This window comes from Sesamum indicum, linkage group LG9 (genome assembly GCF_026168435.1).
Source record: "Sesamum indicum cultivar Baizhima isolate 11 linkage group LG9, ASM2616843v1, whole genome shotgun sequence".
Taxonomy (NCBI): domain Eukaryota; kingdom Viridiplantae; phylum Streptophyta; class Magnoliopsida; order Lamiales; family Pedaliaceae; genus Sesamum; species Sesamum indicum.
In genome coordinates, this window is record NC_142665.1 from 90767 (window position 1) to 111195 (window position 20429).

The 20429-nt window shown below is 38.9% G+C and overlaps 2 protein-coding genes across 3 annotated transcripts; both read left to right on the forward strand.

The window, feature by feature from the left end:
* LOC105170199 (protein neprosin) lies at nucleotides 1-3197 on the forward strand. The gene is made up of 7 exons (XM_011090864.3): nucleotides 1-518; nucleotides 889-975; nucleotides 1094-1351; nucleotides 1502-1666; nucleotides 1767-1820; nucleotides 1924-2070; nucleotides 2497-3197. The coding sequence occupies exons 1-7, from the start codon at nucleotides 216-218 to the stop codon at nucleotides 2872-2874; spliced, it is 1392 nt and encodes a 463-aa protein (XP_011089166.1). The 5' UTR covers nucleotides 1-215; the 3' UTR covers nucleotides 2875-3197.
* Nucleotides 3198-3872: 675 nt separating this feature from the next.
* Nucleotides 3873-20316, forward strand: DEK1 (calpain-type cysteine protease family). Of its 2 annotated transcripts, none has more exons than XM_011090863.3 (32): nucleotides 3873-4245; nucleotides 4453-4595; nucleotides 7254-7504; nucleotides 8442-8624; nucleotides 8714-8849; nucleotides 9074-9204; nucleotides 9294-9408; nucleotides 9511-10489; nucleotides 10620-10730; nucleotides 11276-11334; nucleotides 11417-11579; nucleotides 12352-12625; nucleotides 12753-12903; nucleotides 13012-13123; nucleotides 13201-13366; nucleotides 13515-13585; nucleotides 13695-13786; nucleotides 13931-14093; nucleotides 14263-14334; nucleotides 14483-14860; nucleotides 15150-15265; nucleotides 15348-15645; nucleotides 15941-16260; nucleotides 16490-16841; nucleotides 16949-17269; nucleotides 17366-17470; nucleotides 17659-17787; nucleotides 18046-18426; nucleotides 18507-18644; nucleotides 19033-19269; nucleotides 19362-19756; nucleotides 19911-20316. In XM_011090863.3, the coding sequence occupies exons 2-31, from the start codon at nucleotides 4474-4476 to the stop codon at nucleotides 19665-19667; spliced, it is 6432 nt and encodes a 2143-aa protein (XP_011089165.1). In that variant the 5' UTR covers nucleotides 3873-4245; nucleotides 4453-4473; the 3' UTR covers nucleotides 19668-19756; nucleotides 19911-20316. The 2 variants fall into 2 exon arrangements, with proteins under 2 accessions (XP_011089165.1, XP_011089164.1); XM_011090862.3 differs by having other exon boundaries at nucleotides 19929-20316.
* The last annotated feature ends 113 nt before the right edge of the window (nucleotides 20317-20429 follow it).

Sequence of the window (20429 nt, forward strand, 5' to 3'; positions counted from 1 at the left end):
CAACAAAACAAAATCATCACACATATTATATATCTTTTTCTCTTCTGCACTAAAAGTTTGAGTTTTTGGAAGCAGACAAGTAAGTGTGTTTGTGTGTGTGTGTGTGTGAGAGAGAGAGAGAGAGAGAGAGGAGAAGTGAAGTGAAGGCGTAGGATAAGCAGAAGCTGCGGTCCGTTTTCTTTTTTTCTCCTTTTGTGGTTGTCCATGTTGCCCTGATGTTATGGAATCTTGGCCTCCTCCTCCTCCTCCTCCTCCTGCTACTGCCCCGCCGCCTCTCTAACCCACGCCTCGGACTTGCCAAAAGGTTGAGTCTCTTTGAGTCTTTTGAGTTGGGTTTCCCGTCACTAACAATGGGTTCTGCTGCGGATGGTCACCGAGGCAGAAAAATGAGAATGCTCTTCTTCTTCGCTTGCTTATGCTGTCTCATGTCGCTAACTTGCGCCGCCAGGCAGAAGCTTCAACTTCAGCTTCAGAAGCACTTGAAAAGGCTCAATAAGCCTCCCATTAAAACCATTCAGGTCCCTCTCTTCACAATTACTTGTATGCGTTTCTATCTTTTGTTACACTTTTGGAGGGATTTAATTTTTTGTTTGGTGTCTCTTTTGCTTTTGGATATGCAAATTTCAGCTTGTCCAGTAGTATTGTTGAGTTTCCTACATTTTCCTTTCGACTTCATAAATACTCGAGGGGATTTCAGCCGCTAAAATATTTCTCATACTTTTTCTACTTCTCTTTTCACATTCTTAGAAGTTTATGCAGCATCAATCATTTCCTTATGCTGCATAAAAATAGATTTTCTTTCTTTTTTTTTAGAGTTAGGAATCAGCAGTATAAAGGTCTAATGTTGTTTTGTGTTCTGCCATTTGTCTGCTTGTTATGATTTATCAGAGCCCAGATGGTGATATTATTGACTGCGTCCACATCTCTCATCAGCCAGCTTTTGATCATCCTTTTCTCAAAGACCATAAAATGCAGGTCCGTTTCCTCTTTTCTTTTTTCTTTTTGTTTATTTTAATCTACGTGTTTCTTTAGGTGTAATATAGTTTTTTGCCCTGTTATTCTGATGGTTATGCTATTTTTCTTTTTTCCCTAGGCAAGGCCTAGTTTCCATCCAGAAGGCCTTTTTGGTGAGAACAAGATGTCCATGGGGTCTAAAGTAAGAGCAAATCCAATAACTCAGCTGTGGCATATGAATGGCAAGTGCCCTGAGGATACCATTCCTATTAGGAGAACAAAGAAAGAAGATGTGTTGAGGGCTAGCTCTATAAAAAGATATGGAAGGAAAAAGCATAGAAGCGTCCCCAAGCCCAGGTCTGCAGATCCTGACCTCATCAATGAAAGTGGTCATCAGGTAATTAGAACATTAGATAAGAAAGAACTCTTTAGCAACATTTTTTTTTGTGCGTACAGAATCCATAAAACAAGCCTTTTTTTTAGCTTTTCCATGGATGATGCTCATTTGCTCAAGTAAAGTTTTCCTTTTATTTGGCCCACTTACCAGCATGCTATTGCATATGTGGAAGGAGACAAGTATTATGGAGCAAAAGCTACTATTAATGTTTGGGAACCCAAAATACAACAGCCTAATGAGTTCAGCTTGTCTCAAATTTGGGTCTTAGGTGGTTCATTTGGCGAAGACCTTAACAGCATTGAAGCTGGTTGGCAGGTATATTATCCTTAGCAAAGATGTTACTATTATAATATTAAGAATAATATACTTGTATCAGAATCAAATAATGGAGTATGATGGATGCACATGATTTCAGGTCAGCCCAGATCTCTATGGAGACAACAACACTAGGCTCTTCACTTACTGGACGGCAAGCTTTAATTACTAGATTTGGTCTTAGTTTATTTATTTTCTTATGCAAATGAACCATAGATAAAAAGTTTGTTTTATGATTTCTGATGTCATAATGACAGAGTGATGCATATCAAGCCACAGGTTGCTACAATCTTCTTTGCTCAGGCTTCATTCAAGTCAATAGTGAAATAGCAATGGGCGCCAGCATCTCTCCTGTTTCTGCATATCGCAATTCCCAATATGATATTAGCATTCTTATCTGGAAGGTAACTTTAAATTCACCAAAGAAGGGTCTTCTGTAAGGTGATGGGCACCATCAAACATAATTTATCGGCCTAATTCTATTGAAAAGTGGGGTTGATAACATAATATTTGTGCTGGAAACTGGAAGAAAGTTGGCTGATTTAATAATAGTGTTAAAAAAGCCATCATTACTTTCCTGACCACCCTGAGAATCTTACAATTTTCTTTTAGGTCGCTATCTTAGAGTGTCATTTCCTGTATTGTACCTTGTCTGTTGTACTATAATTGTTGCTATCCCTGAGTAAGTTTTTCAGTGACTGGTTCACGGGGCATGTCTAGAAAAGCAGTTGATAACAATGAAAACGTATGGTGTTGTGGAATTTGACAATTGGCTTCTTCTTCTTCTTCTTGTGTTTCTCATAATTTTTTGTGTTGGTTTTCTATTATAGGACCCAAAAGAGGGACACTGGTGGATGCAATTTGGGAATGACTATGTGTTGGGGTACTGGCCATCTTTCTTATTCTCCTACTTGGGAGAGAGTGCATCCATGATTGAGTGGGGTGGAGAGGTGGTGAATTCAGAAGCTGATGGAAAGCACACTTGTACTGAGATGGGGAGTGGGCATTTCCCAGAAGAAGGATTTGGCAAGTCAAGCTATTTCAGGAACATTCAAGTTGTTGACAGCTCCAACAACCTCAAGGCTCCCAAAGATGTTGGCACTTTCACTGAGCAATCCAACTGCTATGATGTCCAAACAGGGAGCAATGGGGATTGGGGGCGTTACTTTTACTATGGAGGCCCTGGAAGAAACCCTAATTGTCCATGAAGTAAAGAAAGAAAAGAGACTCTGAAGAGCTGGAGCACACTAGTGTATAAATTGAATGTAAGATGTAATGATGGGGTGTGTAGTGTAGTGTAGTGTATTGGGGGGAGTTTAGTTATGACCCGAACCTGGAGAAGTTGTCCATATGTTAGTGGTTGGGGTAGGAGGGGAAGAGTGGTCTGGTTTATTGAGAAGATGAAAAGAAGCTGGGAGGCAGGGGTTTTATCATTTTTTTAATATTACTCAAAAAATCTTGTTTAGTTACTCCTCCACTCCCTCTCTATATCTTTCATTTCTTTTTATATGGATTACTGCCATTATTATTATTATGCATTTTCAAGCAAACAGCACTAAAATTTGATTGCGTTCCTCCATTCTTGTAAACTTGATTCTTCTATCTTTATTTTGTATACAAAGGGAAAAGTTAGGGAGAAAATTCAAAGTGAGCAGAGCAGCCTCGCCTACAAACAACCTTTCATATCTAATTCTGGGCTGCCCAAACCCAACTCCACCAACTTAGGCCCAATACTTTTTCTTTTCTCAATTAGGGTTCATCGTATCATCTATCTATCTAAATACACTACACCCAGTTATTATAATACCAAGCCAAGTCAGGGAAAATAAAGGGCTATAAAATTAAGATAGTGAAATGAAACATTAATTGTTATTAGTTTCATGTTTAAGTATATACATACATACATACATACATTATTATTAGTTAATTGTACATAGTATCATAATACCTTATTAGGAAGGAAGGAAGCAAGCAAGCAAGCATGTCTCTATGTCTTCCAGTAATTGATTCTATATAGAACACCCACCCACACTCGCACATCACTCCCTCACCAACCAACCCTATCATCCTATTGGTTCGTAACCCCCACGCACCCAGCTGTTACTTTTTTTTTATATTTACAACCACAGACTTACTTCAAATCTTTTTATTTTTCATTTTTTTTTAATTTTTTAATATCCAAAACTCTCCCACACTTTACTCTTTCTTCTCCACTCTCTCTCTCTCTCTCTCTCTCTCTCTCAAAACCTAAAGCCCTGCTTGCAACCATTCTTTCCTCTCTCACATTTCACTCCATAAAGCTATTATACGCTTTTTAAACTTATCTCCCTTCTCCTTAACCCTCACTCTCAAACAAATTTTGCTCTTAGCATTCCTCTCCTCCTCATTTATTTTTTTTCTTTTTTGGGCTTTTCCTTTTTCCCTTTTCCTTCTGCTCTGTTGGATGTGGTGAAGCTAGGAACTTACGGCAAAACCCTAGCTTTCTTGTTGTTGATTATGGTGGGGACACACCTTCTGCTGAAACACAGTAGCTTCTTTACCTAAAATCTTGCAAGAATGCCTCAATTCCACTGAAAAAGGTACAACTCCTGAACATGCTCCAAAATTTTCTTCTTTTTCCTCATTGGATGTGAAATTATCTGCTTTTACTCTTAATGTTAATGGACCTGTCCAAGTTGGACACCTCATTTTCTATTTTTGTTTTTACTTGTTAGGGTTTTAATTTTTCTGATAGATTTCCTACTTTCTTTACATGATGATTTTATTTATTTTTATGGTGGCTGTAGTTGAGAGAGAAAGGGGAAGAAATGGAAGAGCAGCATGGGTTGATCTTGGCATGCGTAATTTCAGGGACCCTTTTCTCTGTTCTGGGCGCAGCTTCTTTTGTCATACTCTGGTTGGTGAATTGGCGGCCTTGGCGCATTTATAGGTGACCACTTCTCGCCCATGTGCCCAGTTTTATTTAGCCACTTCTTTAGGACCATATTAATTTGGTCGGAACTCAGTCTGGTTTTTAATTGACATGACATTGGTGCTTACATCAGTGCCCACAGTAAATGCATCTGAGTTTTCTGTTTAATAGTGATGATGTCGTGCTCTAATCAAGCTACTAAATGTTGATATTATCGTTATCCATGTGTCTTCCTACCTTGGATGCTCGAGGTGAACAGATAGGATTTGTCAAATGGGATTAATTTATCACTTGCAACTATCTCTTGCTATTGAAGAAGCATCAGTGGTGTTAGGTGGAAGTAGAATGCTTTAATGGCATGCAAGACAATAAAGTCTTAGGAAGTTGATGTGAGGTTAGGCTTCATTTGGAAAGTGTTTTTATCTGAAATAATTAAGGTTAAAGTATAAATCTAGTCTAAAATTTATTGCAGCGCTGACATCTGTCTAGTATGCTTCCTTCTCTTGGTATCTGAGGTTCTGTATAATGTTTCAAGACTCCAATATTCCTTACAAGATACCATTTTATTCATTGAGCAGAAGTGCTAGACTAGCATCTGTACTCTTCTATTATTTAGTTGCTTGTGGTCACTTGTACATTTCTATGTAGCCGTTCTATTGTGCTTGTCCTTCATTGGGTACGGATACCTATCTGCCAAGAGATGACAAAATTGAAAAAAGGTGGCATGGAAATAGTGAAAAAACAGTGTAAATGGTTTTTTTGGTTTAGTTTATCAAGTAGATGCCATTTTTAGAGGCATTGGAATTAAAACAAGACAAGGAGTTCTTTGCTGGACTTTTTTTCATTCCAAGGTTACTAGGTAAATAGAGAATGTGCTACCAGTTCCAGTATCAAGATACTTAAGATTGTCTTCTCTTTTCTAGGATTGTAGTGTAAATGGAATTGGTTCTCATGTTCTGCAGAATGTCGATGTTTCTCTTTTAGTAATATTTTTCATTTACATGATTAGCTTGCTAGTTTCTCCTCCCAAAATAGTCCAAAGTTATGAGACTTTCCTTATTGGTTGACATCGTTCAATTTTGCAATAATTGGGTGGATCATTTTCTTGGGTTTCCTAAATGTTGTCATTGAAAAGGTAAATGCTTATGTTTTTTACTCCAAAGTAAATCCACTGCTTCAAAAAAATGCCGAAGCAGTCCTCATATGGTATTAGTGGCTTGTTTATCCCTAATCTCATTTACTCATTGAGTGGTCTAGTATTGTGTTTGGAATGAACTGGGTTCTTAGTTAGTTCACTTTTGGGCTTAAAGAGGTTCTTGAATTCATGGCAGAAGTAAAATAAAATGGATTTGCAAGAACCAGCTTTAGAAGTAGAATCTGGTGGATTCATTTTCAATTGCCAGTCATTGTTATCGCTAACTTGCAGGAGAAAAATTTATTTATCGACTACATGGTAGACCCATATTTAATTGTGAAACTGGTTTTCACCTTAATCAGCTACTATTTGTCTAAAAATCTAATTTCTCTACATCCCACCCCTCTGAAGTTTATGGCTGTACTTTATTAACAATTTCTGGTAGATCCTAAAAGTCAGAAGGTTACACTGAGGTGAATGCCCAGTGAATCTTGAACTGGAGATCTAGATTCTAGAAGAAGAATTATTTTTCTATAATATGGTATACTGTATTCAATAATGACCACTGTATTTAATATCTATTGAATATGCTTATCCCAACTTGTTTTCTATGGCTTGATCTGTCTCTGATGCGTCTTTCAATTTTCCTAAAACAAGAGGCTATCTCTGAGGGCATGGTCGTGTACTGAGATATATCATTGAGTACTACCTATGTATTAAAGATTAAGGTGGTTTTGCTGAGAGCTTGTAGACTTTGCTGCAATAAAATTTTGCTATTATTCAAGTATTGAGACAAGAGTATGTCAAGTTTGATCAAAGATTTTCAGGTTGTCTTAGATTCCATTTGGTTAATTAGTTCCCAAGATCTGAGTGAAATTCATTACTTGTCAGGAAAACCTGAATCATTAACCAAAGAACATAGAAGTTCATATCCAAGTATAAAGGGTCTCTTTTCATGTGAAAATGATGCATTTTGCAAAAGGGTTCTGGGTTTTGGGATATGAAACTGGTGCGGGGACTAGGAGCAGTTGGCTATAGTGTTGAATCTATTGTTTAATTTTCCATTGCTGTTATTGAACTCAATCACCAAGAAGTGAATGCTTTGATTTTATAATCCATCTTCTCTTTTTCCTGATTACTATGTATTCTCTCAGTGACTTATCTGTGTAGATGCATACTTGGCTGTGCAATTTATGTGGTAAAGCAAATAGAGAAGTAGAAAAATAACAATAATGCTTCAGTAGCCACTTAATGTGATGGCATTTTACACTGTGGGCAAAATTTTCTTGAGCATCTTTTCTCTATCGCACTGTTGTCTAAGTTATCCGTGTTTCTTTCACAAAGGTTTTATGGTGTGGAGGTTGATATTTTCCAACACACGTGTCTCTTTCCCTGCTTCTTAACGCATGACTAATTTTGAAACCCATGTTAATTTTGTGTCGAATGTATGTAAGGCTTCAAGAGTATGGCATGCATAATTTGGCTCTTGAAGAACTGACATTTTACTTTGACTGAATTCTTCTTCACCATTGCCTTTTCAGTTGGATCTTTGCTAGAAAGTGGCACGATATCTTGCAAGGACCGCAGCTGGGAATATTATGTGGTCTTCTTTCACTATGTGCATGGGTGATTGTTATTTCACCAGTCCTGGTGCTTATTGTATGGGGTTGCTGGTTAATTGTGATACTAGGGCGAGATATAATTGGTCTAGCTGTTATAATGGCTGGAGTTGCTCTACTCTTGGCCTTTTACTCCGTAATGCTCTGGTGGAGGACACAATGGCAAAGCTCAAGTATGTATTTCCTAATCTACTGAATCTTTTGACTACTAGGAGAGGAGAACTTGCATTTACGAAAGTTCTTTTGTCCATTGAATGACACTTGATTAGAAATGGTTTACATGTCTAACTAGATTATTTAATGGAAGAAAGTTCTAAGGATAGCAAAGACAGAGGATTCGACCTCTGCATAGAATCATTTCAAGATAGAAGAGATGTCCTCTATATCCTACCAACTTGTCACTCCAAACCTATCACCACCTCTTTATTTTTAACTTTGAGAGTGTGCCCCATCATTATTTTTTCCTATATTCTCCCCCACAAGGTGCATCTCCATCACTATTTAGACTTTTCTACCATGTCCTTGAGGTTGGTATCTGCTTACATCTCCACCATGCTCCTCACTATCTTCCAACAATGCTTTCTGACCTCCTACTTTAGATTTCTCACAGTATATGCTCCTATCTCCTCCGGATCACAAACACAATCTACTGAGGCTGATGAAATAAGCTGAGATGTCAGTTTGTATTCATGATTTTGATGGTGCTCGATGTTGTTGCCCACAATTCAAATGTACAATAAGAAGAAAAATCTCCAGAGAAATGGCGGTATACTTGCAAAGGCTGCAAGGACCAATGGGAGATAGGAGTTGTTGGACTATTTGTTGAGGAGAGAGAAATTCTGGCTGTTGGCTTGAAGACCTGAATAGGATTACTTTTTTGTGACTATAACCGATGTGATTCAGTAACTGGACATTTCGTAATACTAATACTTAACCATACTTATCAAGTGCTTCACTCAAAAATACGAATAAAGCAGAAAACAAAAGCAACTAATCAGTAATGCTCCCAAAAAGGGATTTATTAATAGATGCTCAGACTTTGTTCATAGATTGAACTGTCCAGTGAATACTATATTTGTGTCCCTAACCCATCATAGCAACTGTGTACAGGGGCTGTTGCTGTTCTTCTTCTTCTGGCAGTTGGGTTGCTTTGTGCATACGAACTTTGTGCTGTATATGTTACCGCTGGTGCGAAGGCATCGCAGCGGTATTCCCCTTCTGGCTTTTTCTTTGGTGTGTCAGCAATTGCCCTGGCAATCAACATGCTCTTCATATGCAGGATGGTTTTCAATGGTAAGTGTCTATTTATTTTCACTAGACATCAAAACCTCATGTTTCGTTTTATTTGCATTTTCTTAATCCTTTTTTCATGAATGTGGCAGGCAATGGTGTAGACATTGACGAATATGTGAGGAGGGCATACAAATTTGCTTACTCTGATTGTATTGAAGTGGGTCCTGTGGCTTGTTTACCTGAACCACCAGATCCCAATGAATTATATCCTCGACAATCTAGAAGGCAAGCGCTACTTTTAGTTGTTTCATTAATTTCAGTTTTGCTTTGCTTATTGGACTAATTTTCTTCTGAATCTTGTGCTGATGCTTTTTTGCATTATGCTAATATGAATCTGCAAATATGGTATACACTCATGAAATTTCTTAATTTGATAAGTCCATTTTATGATGCATATCTTGAGCTTTTAACATTGTTTGTATCTTTGTCATTCCATTTGATCTGTGCAGGGCTTTACACCTTGGACTTCTCTATTCTGGTTCCCTTTTGGTTCTGCTTGTATATTCAATCTTGTATGGCCTGACAGCCAAAGAATCGCACTGGCTTGGAGCAATTACATCAGCTGCAGTAATTATTCTTGGTATATACATGAGATGTACAATTATATAAGTCAAATTTCTGCTAGATGGAATTTATTATTGTGGTAATCGTATTTTTCTTTCCTGCTAGATTGGAATGTGGGAACATGCCTTTATGGGTTTAAGCTTCTTAAAAGTCGTGTTGCTGCACTCTTTATCGCTGGAACTTCTCGTGTCTTCCTGATATGTTTTGGAGTCCATTACTGGTTTGTTTCATTGCTTGTGGCAGAAAATTCTAAACTAAATAAACTTTCACTGTTCATCTGATGCAGTTTGTCATGACTTCTACCATCATTTCTTCATTACAGGTTTTTGGGACACTGTATTAGCTATGCAGTTGTGGCATCTGTCCTACTTGGAGCTGCCGTTTCTCGTCACTTATCCATTACTAACCCATCAGCTGCAAGAAGAGATGCCTTGGAGAGTACTGTTATTCGCCTCAGAGAAGGATTCCGTAAAAAAGAGCAGAATTGCTCATCCAGCTCGTCTGAAGGCTGTGGCTCAAGTGTAAAGCGGAGTAGTAGTGCAGATGCTGGTCACCTTGGTAATGGTACAGGACCTAGCACTGGTGATCTTACTAGCTGGAATAACGTTGAAGGGATTCACAGTGAGAAGGGCATGGATAGTGGAAGGCCAAGTTTTGCATTGCGTAGTAGTTCTTGTCGTTCAGTAGTTCAAGAAACTGAAGTTGGGCCTTCATATGCTGATAAAAATTTTGACCATAACAGCTCTTTGGTAGCATGCTCTAGTAGTGGTATGGAAAGCCAGGGCTGTGAGTCTAGTGCATCTAATTCTGTAAGTCAGGTGCTGGATTTGAATTTGGCGCTTGCATTCCAGGAAAAGTTGAGTGATCCGAGGATTTCATCTATGTTGAAAAGAAGAGCAAGACAGGGAGAACTTGAACTGACCAATTTACTGCAAGATAAAGGACTTGACCCTAATTTTGCTGTGATGCTGAAGGAGAATGGGTTGGACCCTATGATCCTTGCGTTGCTGCAAAGAAGTAGTTTGGATGCAGATAGAGATCATCGTGACAATACTAACATGACAATGGTGGACTCAAACAGTGTTGACAATATGGCACCTAATCAAATTTCATTTTCAGAAGAACTTAGGCTCCGTGGTTTGGAAAAATGGCTTCAACTCTGTAGGCTAGTATTACATTATATAGCAGGTACCCCAGAGCGATCGTGGCTTCTCTTCAGTTTTGTCTTCAGCATGGAGACGACCATTGTGGCCATTTTCCGCCCAAACACAATTAATCTTATAAATGCCACACACCAACAGGTACACCCATGGTTCATAGTTTATTGCAGACTCTGACAGTGTTTGTGCAATATTATTAAATCTTATATTTTTATGTTTTTTACTGCCTTTTTAAATTGTCACTCCCAAGTTTCATATCATCTTTCTGCAGTTTGAATTTGGCATAGCAGTTCTGCTATTGTCTCCTGTTGTCTGGTCAATCATGGCTTTCCTTAGGTCACTTCAATCCGAAGAATTATCTATGACCTCAAAACCTAGAAAGGTAATGCTGTCATAAGTAGTCCGGGTAATTCTGACGGTGATGTGTTTTATTTGTTTATTTTTCTGGTCGAAAGTTTTAAGATTGTGACTGATAAATTGTTGCAGTTGCCCATTTGTCTATATGCTCAAGATATTTATCAGAATCTCATTTCTTGTTCATTTAAGAGCTTGACAGGGACTGTTACAATATTTCAAACCACTATCCCTTTCCCTTGGTCTCTCCTCTTATGTTGACTTACTACCAATTAACCCAACAGAATTTTGTATCCATGTGCTTGGCCGTCAACTTATTCCTTTAACCTATGTGAATTGAACCTGCTGGTTAATGAAATTATCCTGAGTTTTTTCTGCAAATATGATTGATCTGATTGTTAATACCACAGGGTATTTCTTATTTGTTTCCCTTGTCTTATAAGTATTTAGTAATGATGTAACTTTTGTAGTGTCTGTAGTGCACAAATTTTGTATTCCACAAATTGTTACCCCTTAAAAGTTATTTCTCCTTCTTTCTTGATATATAACATCTTTGTCTTCTATGTTGTGCAGTATGGCTTCGTTGCTTGGTTAGTGAGCACTTCTGTAGGATTGTTGCTTTCCTTCTTGAGGTACAATTTTCATTCACTTGCTATCAATATGGTTGTTATGTTAATTCTTAACATAAACTTCTTATTGTTAATGTTACTGCAGCAAGTCGTCAGTTCTTCTGGGCTTGTCTATAACAGTACCTCTTATGGTGGCATGCCTATCTGTTGGCATTCCCACATGGATTCGCAATGGTTACAAGTTTTGGGTTTCAGGTGGTGGAAATGCAACACATGCTGGAAATCATGCTATTATGAGGAAGAAGGAGGTATAACCTTTTCCCTTCTCTGGGAATTTATTGTTTATTATTATAACAAATATGACTGGTTTCTCATTTCTGATGATTAGATGATTGTCCTATAATCCTTCATCTCAAGGCGTGTTTGAGATGCAAATTTTCTGGGCAGTGAACAGGATTATTCCTTTCTTTTTTCTGTTTTCATTGTGGGCAGCTGTGTGGTCGATTGCTTTCTTGCTGCTACTATCAGAATGCCTAGAAGTCATTGTTGGAATGTATGTTATGGATTGTAATGTAGTTTAGCCTCATATTATGAGATGCATGCAGTAGGTCTCCATTGTTTATTTAGTTTCAGCCCTGAACTTAATTATTCTTTGTCGTTTTAGTTAGTCTGGTAACTGGAGATCAATCATTGACCTGCTTGACATTTTCCTATAACCTGTTTCTCTGAGAAGCTTTCTATTATGCCATCCTTTGTTTCTTTTTCTAATCCTGATTATAATGGCAATTGTGTTCATTTTAAAATTTTAAATGAAATATATGGTGCCAGCAATGATCTGAGTGGGATCCCAATATTTTTGTTATTAACACTGTTGTGTCCCACAATCTGTCCACTTCTTGTGATTTATTTATTGTGTTTGTGGAATGTTTCTACATGCTGTTGTCATCGTGGATTCCATCATAAAACTTCAGTCTGGGTCAGCTGTATAATGAGCTATTTCAATTTGTATTGTAGGTTTTTCTTAATTTCCTTCAAATCTCTTCTGTTTGTAATTGATGAAATTAGTCAATTTGTTGTCAGGGTGTTGTTCTTTTCATTTGTATAGCATTGTTTGCCGGATCTCTATTAGCTCTTGGCGGAATCATTTCTGCAAAACCTTTAGATGATTTAAGCTACAAGGGGTGGACTGATGATCAGAAAGGTGTTTCATCTCCTTATGCATCATCTGTGTATCTTGGTTGGGCAATGGCTGCTGCAATTGCCCTGATAATTACTGGTGTGCTGCCGATAGTTTCATGGTTCGCAACATATCGGTTTTCTCTCTCCTCTGCTGTTTGTATTGGGTTGTTTGCAGGTGATATTTCATATATTATTTTGTTATCAGTCTTCTCCCCCAAGCTTCAAATTATTGCTCTTCTCATTTCTACTATTTATGGGCTTGGTGTATTGCATTACTAAGGTCTGATTCCTGCCTCTTGTAGCCATCCTCGTGTCTTCTTGTGGGGCATCATATATGAAGGTTGTGAATTCAAGGAGTGACCAGATTCCTACAAAGACAGACTTTCTTGCTGCTTTACTTCCATTGATTTGCATGCCTGCAATATTGTCACTGTGTTCTGGTTTGCTCAAATGGTATGTGATCTTATGGGCGCATAATTTAAGCAGTTGTTGCCTAAAAGAATATTTTCATAGTCTGATATGTTTAAAAGGGACTGACTTTTTTTGGTATGTGATTTGCAGGAAAGATGATAACTGGAAAATCTCTAGAGGTGCTTATATATTTATAATTATTGGCCTTGTTCTATTACTGGGTGCAATTTCAGCGATTACGCTTATAATTGAGCCATGGACGGTAAGTGACTTTATGGTATCTGTCGTGTGTTATATATCATTTTACATCAGCTAACATGTTTCTCTCCGCTGTTACAGATTGGAGCAGCATTCCTTTTAGTTGTTCTTCTTCTGGTCCTTGCAATTGGTGTCATTCACTATTGGGCTTCAAACAACTTTTACTTGACACGGTTCCAGATGTTATTTGTTTGTTTCCTTGCATTTCTTCTGGCTTTGGCAGCATTCTTTGTCGGTTGGTTTCAAGGTAAAAGCAGTTCCTTGTAGACCCTGTACCTGAATCGAACAAACTGCATTACTTGACTTAGTTCACCTGCATAATCGGATTTCTCATACTTGGGAAAGTGACGTATTCAAGATACATGACATTTAATGTTATGCTTGCATTTTTCCAGATAAAGCTTTTGTTGGTGCATCTGTTGGTTACTTCTCATTTCTTTTCCTGTTGGCTGGAAGAGCCCTAACTGTAAGTAAACATTCCCATCTCAAGATGGTGCTTACTTTGCCGACTTTGGACAATGTCATTCATCTTTTCTCAACCATGTGAATCTTGTTTTATCTTGCTGCAATTGCAGGTGCTTCTTTCTCCTCCCATAGTGGTTTATTCTCCAAGGGTTCTGCCTGTATATGTTTATGATGCCCATGCAGATTGTGGAAAAAATGTCAGGTTTGTTAAGTTCCTTTAATGTCACATTCCTATTTTCTTGAGGTCTGGCTGCAAGTCTATATTTCAAACTTTTAGCTCAAATTGCTCTCTTTGGATACTTATAATTTTTTTTTTATCATGTTTAATCTTATGTCTTCTGTTCAGTGCTGCATTTCTTGTACTTTACGGGATTGCATTGGCAGTTGAAGGCTGGGGTGTTGTTGCAAGTTTGAAAATATACCCACCTTTTGCTGGAGCTGCTGTATCAGCTATTACACTTGTTGTGGCCTTTGGCTTTGCTGTATCGCGTTCATGCTTAACTCTTGAGGTTTTATCATTTATCTTAAGCTAGTTTATACAATTAGCATTTGAAATATATAGCATCATTATTAATACACATATAGATTCTGTATTGAAGAACCACCGTGGGGCATCTCTTGATTTTACAGTAGTCACTGACATTTCTCATTTTTTATATTTTTTCCTTTTATACTTAGATGGTGGAAGATGCTGTTCACTTCCTAAGCAAGGAAACTGTGATCCAAGCAATTGCTAGATCCGCAACCAAGGTAGTTCATTTAGTTGCTTTTCCTTTTCTGAGTTCATTGTCTAGAATGAGGTTTGCATGTCAAATTGACTTCCAGGCCTATACTTTGTCTTACTTATGAATAATGTGTGTGCTTGATTGGATCTAAAGTTTAAATGTACTCCATGCAGACGAGAAATGCTTTATCTGGAACATACTCTGCTCCTCAGAGGTCAGCCAGTTCAGCTGCCCTTTTGGTCGGAGATCCTACTATTGCTAGGGATAGGGCAGGGAACTTTGTGCTTCCCAGGGCTGATGTCATGAAATTAAGAGATCGGTTGAGAAATGAAGAGTTGGCTGCAGGATCATTCTTCTCCAGATTGAGAAGTTGGAGGATATTACGGAATGAAGTTACCAGCGATGTAGGTCACAGGAGAGAAATGTGTGCCCATGCCAGAATTCTCGCTCTGGAAGAAGCTATTGATACTGAATGGGTTTACATGTGGGATAAGTTTGGTGGTTATTTACTTCTTTTGCTGGGTTTGACTGCCAAGGCTGAAAGGGTGCAGGTAATGAGTTATTCTGCTTGGTACATATCCTTTATTTATTTGTTTGGGTAAGTAAATTGTATTAAAACTGAAAAGAAACAAATGAGTACGTCTAATCTTTACAATCATAACCCCCGGAAGCAATCCTACATAGCGAATTGAAGAAACCAAACTCAAAGAGCATTACATCATGGTAATCAAATAAGTGCAAGCCTTGAAAAATCACAACTTCCACTACCTGCATAAGCGATGATCCCTTATTTGGTTTTACCTGCTAATGATTTTTGACACATTCTTTCTGGTTGTCCAGGATGAGGTTCGTTTGAGACTGTTCTTAGATAGCATAGGTTTCTCGGATCTAAGTGCAAGAAAAATTAAGAAGTGGATGCCTGAGGACCGTAGACAATTCGAAATTATACAAGAGAGGTTTGAAAGTTCCAGTTAAAAAATTCAGCAATTTCAACGCCTTTTCCATTTATTCTGATAATCCCTTTTTTGATACTTGTAGTTATATAAGAGAGAAGGAGATGGAAGAGGAAGCTTTAATGCAGAGGCGTGAGGAGGAAGGAAGGGGTAAAGAAAGGAGAAAAGCTCTCCTGGAGAAGGAGGAACGCAAGTGGAAGGAGATCGAGGCTTCTCTCATATCATCTATTCCTAATGCCGGCAGCAGGGAGGCAGCAGCCATGGCGGCTGCTGTTCGTGCTGTAGGAGGTGATTCGGTACTTGATGATTCATTTGCACGTGAAAGAGTATCAAGCATTGCTCGTAGAATACGGGCAACTCAGTTATCTCAACGGGCATTGCAGGTAACTATTGCTAATGCTATTCGTTAAAGCTTCACCTATATATTTGCTAAACTCTATCATTTGAGAGTCTAATTTGTATCCTGTTGTGTTGAGGTAATTTTTGGATTAAACAGGATGTTTAATTTGCAGGTTACCGAGACTATCTGTTTCTTTTCTTTTTTTGGGTGGGTGGGGTGGGTGGATTGCTTGGTTTACTTGTAGTAGGCTATTTGTCTAGTTTGGAGCATAAGGATGACTTGTATAATGTATAGGATGCTCCCATTATTCCATTCTTTAAAATTATGTACTTTTACAGACTGGACTTGCTGGTGCTGTATGTGTTCTTGATGATGAGCCCACAACAAGTGGCAGGCACTGTGGCCAGATTGATCCTACTTTATGTCAGAGCCAGAAAGTCAGCTTCTCCATTGCTGTGATGATTCAACCTGAGTCTGGACCAGTTTGTCTCTTGGGCACTGAATTTCAGCGGAAAGTTTGCTGGGAGATTCTTGTGGCTGGTTCTGAACAAGGCATTGAAGCTGGACAAGTTGGTCTGCGCCTAATTACAAAAGGGGATAGACAGACTACTGTTGCTAAGGAGTGGAGTATAAGTTCATCCAGCATTGCGGATGGAAGGTTTGTGTCTATTTATTGTGTCAACACCCAACAGTGTTACAAATTTTTGGAATTTTGAAGTTTAGTCTTCTGGTGCCCCCATCACCCCTTTTTGTTTTTCGGTGGTCTTTTTGGTTTTCTTTTTCCCCCCCATTAATATTTGGCGTTTCTATTGTTCAATATATTCCTTGTGTTGCATTTAGATGTCATAAGATTCAGTTGGCTTTACGTTTCTTGAAATGTCTTGCAGGTGGCACATTGTCACAATGACTGTTGATGCTGATTTAGGTGAAGCAACTTGCTTCATTGATGGTGGTTATGATGGTTATCAGATGGGGCTTCCACTTAATGTCGGCAATGGCATATGGGAACAAGGAACAGATGTTTGGGTTGGTATTAGACCACCAATAGATATGGATGCATTTGGGAGGTCAGATAGCGAAGGCACTGAATCCAAGATGCATGTAATGGATGTTTTCCTTTGGGGAAGATGCTTGAATGAAGATGAGGTTGCTGCTCTTCCTGCTGCCATGGGTTTTGGAGATTACAACTTGATCGATCATCCTGATGATAACTGGCAGTGGGCAGATTCTCCTCCAAGGGTTTGTGCTTGAGTTTACTTTTTTTTTTCCGGGACTTCCTTACAAGGATCAATCCTTTTGTGCTGTCACCTTATTCTCTGATTATTCTTTTCTGCCATTTAACTTAGGTTGAGGACTGGGAGAGTGATCCTGCAGAGGTTGATCTCTATGACAGAGATGAGGTAGATTGGGATGGACAGTATTCTAGTGGGAGAAAGAGAAGATCCGATCGGGAAGGGGTCATTGTAGATGTTGATTCTTTCACTAGAAGGTTGAGGAAACCTAGAATGGAGACTCAGGAGGAAATCTATCAACGTATGCGCTCGGTGGAATTGGCAGTTAAGGAAGCTCTTTTGGCAAGAGGAGAACAACATTTTACTGACCAAGAGTTCCCACCAAGTGACCGTTCATTATTCGTTGATCCTGATAATCCCCCATCTAAGTTGCAGGTAACTTGTCCCCTGAATTTTGCGGCTGATGATTAGTTCTTCTTTGGGATTGTTTTGCCATTTCTACTGGTTAACTCGGCCTGATGTTTATAATAGGTTGTTTCCGAATGGATGAGACCTATTGAAATAGTCAAAGAGAAGCATCTGGATTCTAGTCCATGCTTATTTTCAGGAACAGCAAATCCTTCTGATGTTTGTCAGGTACTGCCCGTTTTGTGCATCTCCTCTCCCCTTGTCTGTGTGCTGTGTGAAAAGTGCATGGTGTATTTATTGATACAGTAGTATGGTACCACATCAGCATATTGTGGCTTGGGAACCACACTTCATTTATGGTGTTCTCCTTGCTCTTTATTTTATTTCATTTAATGCTCAAAATCTAACTTGAACAGGGTCGATTGGGCGATTGTTGGTTTTTGAGTGCGGTTGCTGTGCTGACTGAGGTTTCGCGAATATCAGAAGTCATTATTACTCCAGATTACAATGAAGAAGGAATATATACAGTTCGTTTTTGCATCCAGGTGGTTTAGCGTCTTACATCGCATTTTTTCCTTTTTGTGCTTTGAATTTCCCAGTGCTTTTATGGTCTGGAACCGTTGGAGGACATAATAGATGATCTTATTTTTACACAAATTTGGCATTGGAAGTTTCCAACACTAGATTTTGCAAGCACTGACGTTAACTGATGCCACTTCAGCTGTGTCAATTAGTGGGGTTTGATCAGTGCTCGAATTGGCTGGTTTGCTTTTTGGAGCCTAAATTGCTTTTCTTGATTTCAGGGGGAATGGGTTCCTGTTGTGGTGGATGATTGGATCCCATGCGAATCACCTGGCAAACCTGCATTTGCAACCAGCAGGAAGGGGAATGAACTATGGGTGTCTATCCTGGAAAAAGCATATGCTAAACTTCATGGATCATATGAAGCATTGGAAGGTGGACTTGTCCAAGATGCTCTTGTGGATCTTACTGGAGGTGCCGGTGAGGAGATTGACATGAGAAGTGCTCAATCCCAGATTGATCTTGCTAGTGGAAGATTGTGGTCTCAACTACTACGTTTCAAACAAGAGGGTTTTTTGCTTGGTGCTGGTAGCCCTTCAGGTTCAGATGTGCACGTTTCGTCTTGTGGAATCGTGCAAGGACATGCTTACTCAATATTGCAGGTACGCCAATGTAGTGTGCCCACTACAGACATTCTAGTACCAAGTGACAGTCCTTAGAACACATTTCTATTTTTCCTCAGGTACGAGAGGTAGATGGGCACAAACTAGTTCAGATCAGAAATCCGTGGGCAAACGAGGTTGAATGGAATGGCCCTTGGTCTGATTCATCACCTGAATGGACAGATAGGATGAAACACAAGCTCAAGCATGTGCCACAGGTTAACTGAATTTGTACTCCCTCTAAGTGCTCTGTTTATTGTTTCAAACTGCGGGCAAGAACTAGAAATAGCATCATATGCTTTTCCTACGTGCATGAAAAAATATAATTAATACATTAAAAGTTTGCATAAAAAGAGGATTTTTATATTGTATGAATAGATCTTATTTTTCTAACTACTTTTCTCCTTATTATGATTATTGGGATTAGTTTACGAAGTAGTATTGATTCTGTTAAATATACAACTTTTATCTGAGGGTCTATCTATGCTTCTACTAGTTTTAGTGAGCCATACCATAATACTATTCATTTTGAGGTTCTTCCATTAGCCTTCATACAATTGCTCGAAGCTCATTTTGGACATACCTAATGTCACAAACTTGGAACAGGCAAAAGATGGCATATTTTGGATGTCGTGGCAAGATTTTCAAATACATTTCAGGTCAATATATGTATGTCGTGTCTATCCACCAGAAATGCGTTACTCTGTCCACAGTCAGTGGCGTGGTTACAGTGCTGGAGGATGTCAAGACTATGAAACTTGGCATCAAAACCCACAATTTCGATTGAGAGCCACTGGCCCTGATGCATCATTACCTATTCACGTATTCATTACCTTAACTCAGGTTTGATAAGCAAGTTATAAATACTTGAGCTTAGTGGTGGTTTAAACTCTTCACCTTCTCTTCTAATGCCAAACTAACGTGGCCATCCCTAGGGTGTGAGCTTCTCGAGAACAACAGCTGGTTTCAGGAATTACCAATCAAGCCATGATTCGATGATGTTTTACATAGGGATGAGGATTCTCAAGACCCGTGGCCGGCGTGCCGCTTACAACATTTACTTGCATGAATCAGTTGGGGGAACTGATTATGTGAATTCTCGGGAAATATCATGTGAAATGGTCCTGGATCCTGATCCTAAGGGGTACACTATAGTGCCGACCACGATCCACCCTGGGGAAGAGGCACCCTTTGTTCTTTCTGTGTTCACCAAATCGTCAATAACTCTTGAAGCCTTGTAGCATTTGGTGATGCATCAATAATGGTTTCACCGTTGCTTGGTTGTTCCTTGGCCAGTTGGATGACCACAAAGTTGGTGGCTGGTAACATGGTAATTTCCTTAGGCTATTAATGCTGTGATCTTAGTCTTTTTCACAGCAAGTGCCCCTCTTCATATTTTAAAGGTTCAAGCATCTGCAGTGCCTATGAAATCTTTACATATAGAAGTTGTCCTTACAGCAGGTATCCTTGTACTAATTTCACAGGTAATTGCATGATTTCAGATGGCTCCGGTGGATTGCATCCCAAGGGTCATTGCTGTGAAGGTCAGTCAGTGCTGCTCTGGATTGATGTTCGGCAAACTGGGATGTGCCCTTTACCACAAGGAGCTGGGGAGGGGGGGGGACCGTGTACATGAGTAGATGTTGTAAGAATATAGGAAATTGCCTTGTAAATGAGCAGTAGAGGAAAAAGGGTTCACAGAAGTAGGGATAAAAGAAAAGTTAGGTATACAGCTCTGGTTGAGAATTAAAGAATAGCAAATGTGGCTGGGACATATTTGAAGCTTCAGCTGCAATTTTGAAGCTTTGGGTAGGTGGAGGCGGATCTCAATTGTATAAATAATTTTCTCCTACTTTCCTCGCTAATTGGAAATACAACTAACTTCCTGCATATGTCTTATCTTGATGAAAAGTTCATACTCAAATCAAGTTTGGTCGAACCAGATTAATTACAGAGCAAGTGTAATATACTTGTTATGCGACCGGTCACTTATTTTTGAATTG

Coding starts and splice junctions, on each gene's coding strand:
- DEK1 (XM_011090863.3), top strand. CDS start 4,474: ATGGAAGAGCAGCATGGGTTGATCTTGGCATGCGTAATTTCAGGGACC. Junction 10,731..11,275: donor TGACCTCAAAACCTAGAAAG/GTAATGCTGTCA, acceptor TATGTTGTGCAG/TATGGCTTCGTTGCTTGGTT. Junction 16,842..16,948: donor GGGCAGATTCTCCTCCAAGG/GTTTGTGCTTGA, acceptor CATTTAACTTAG/GTTGAGGACTGGGAGAGTGA.
- LOC105170199 (XM_011090864.3), top strand. CDS start 216: ATGTTATGGAATCTTGGCCTCCTCCTCCTCCTCCTCCTCCTGCTACTG. Junction 976..1,093: donor TCAAAGACCATAAAATGCAG/GTCCGTTTCCTC, acceptor TTTTTTCCCTAG/GCAAGGCCTAGTTTCCATCC. Junction 1,667..1,766: donor GCATTGAAGCTGGTTGGCAG/GTATATTATCCT, acceptor ACATGATTTCAG/GTCAGCCCAGATCTCTATGG.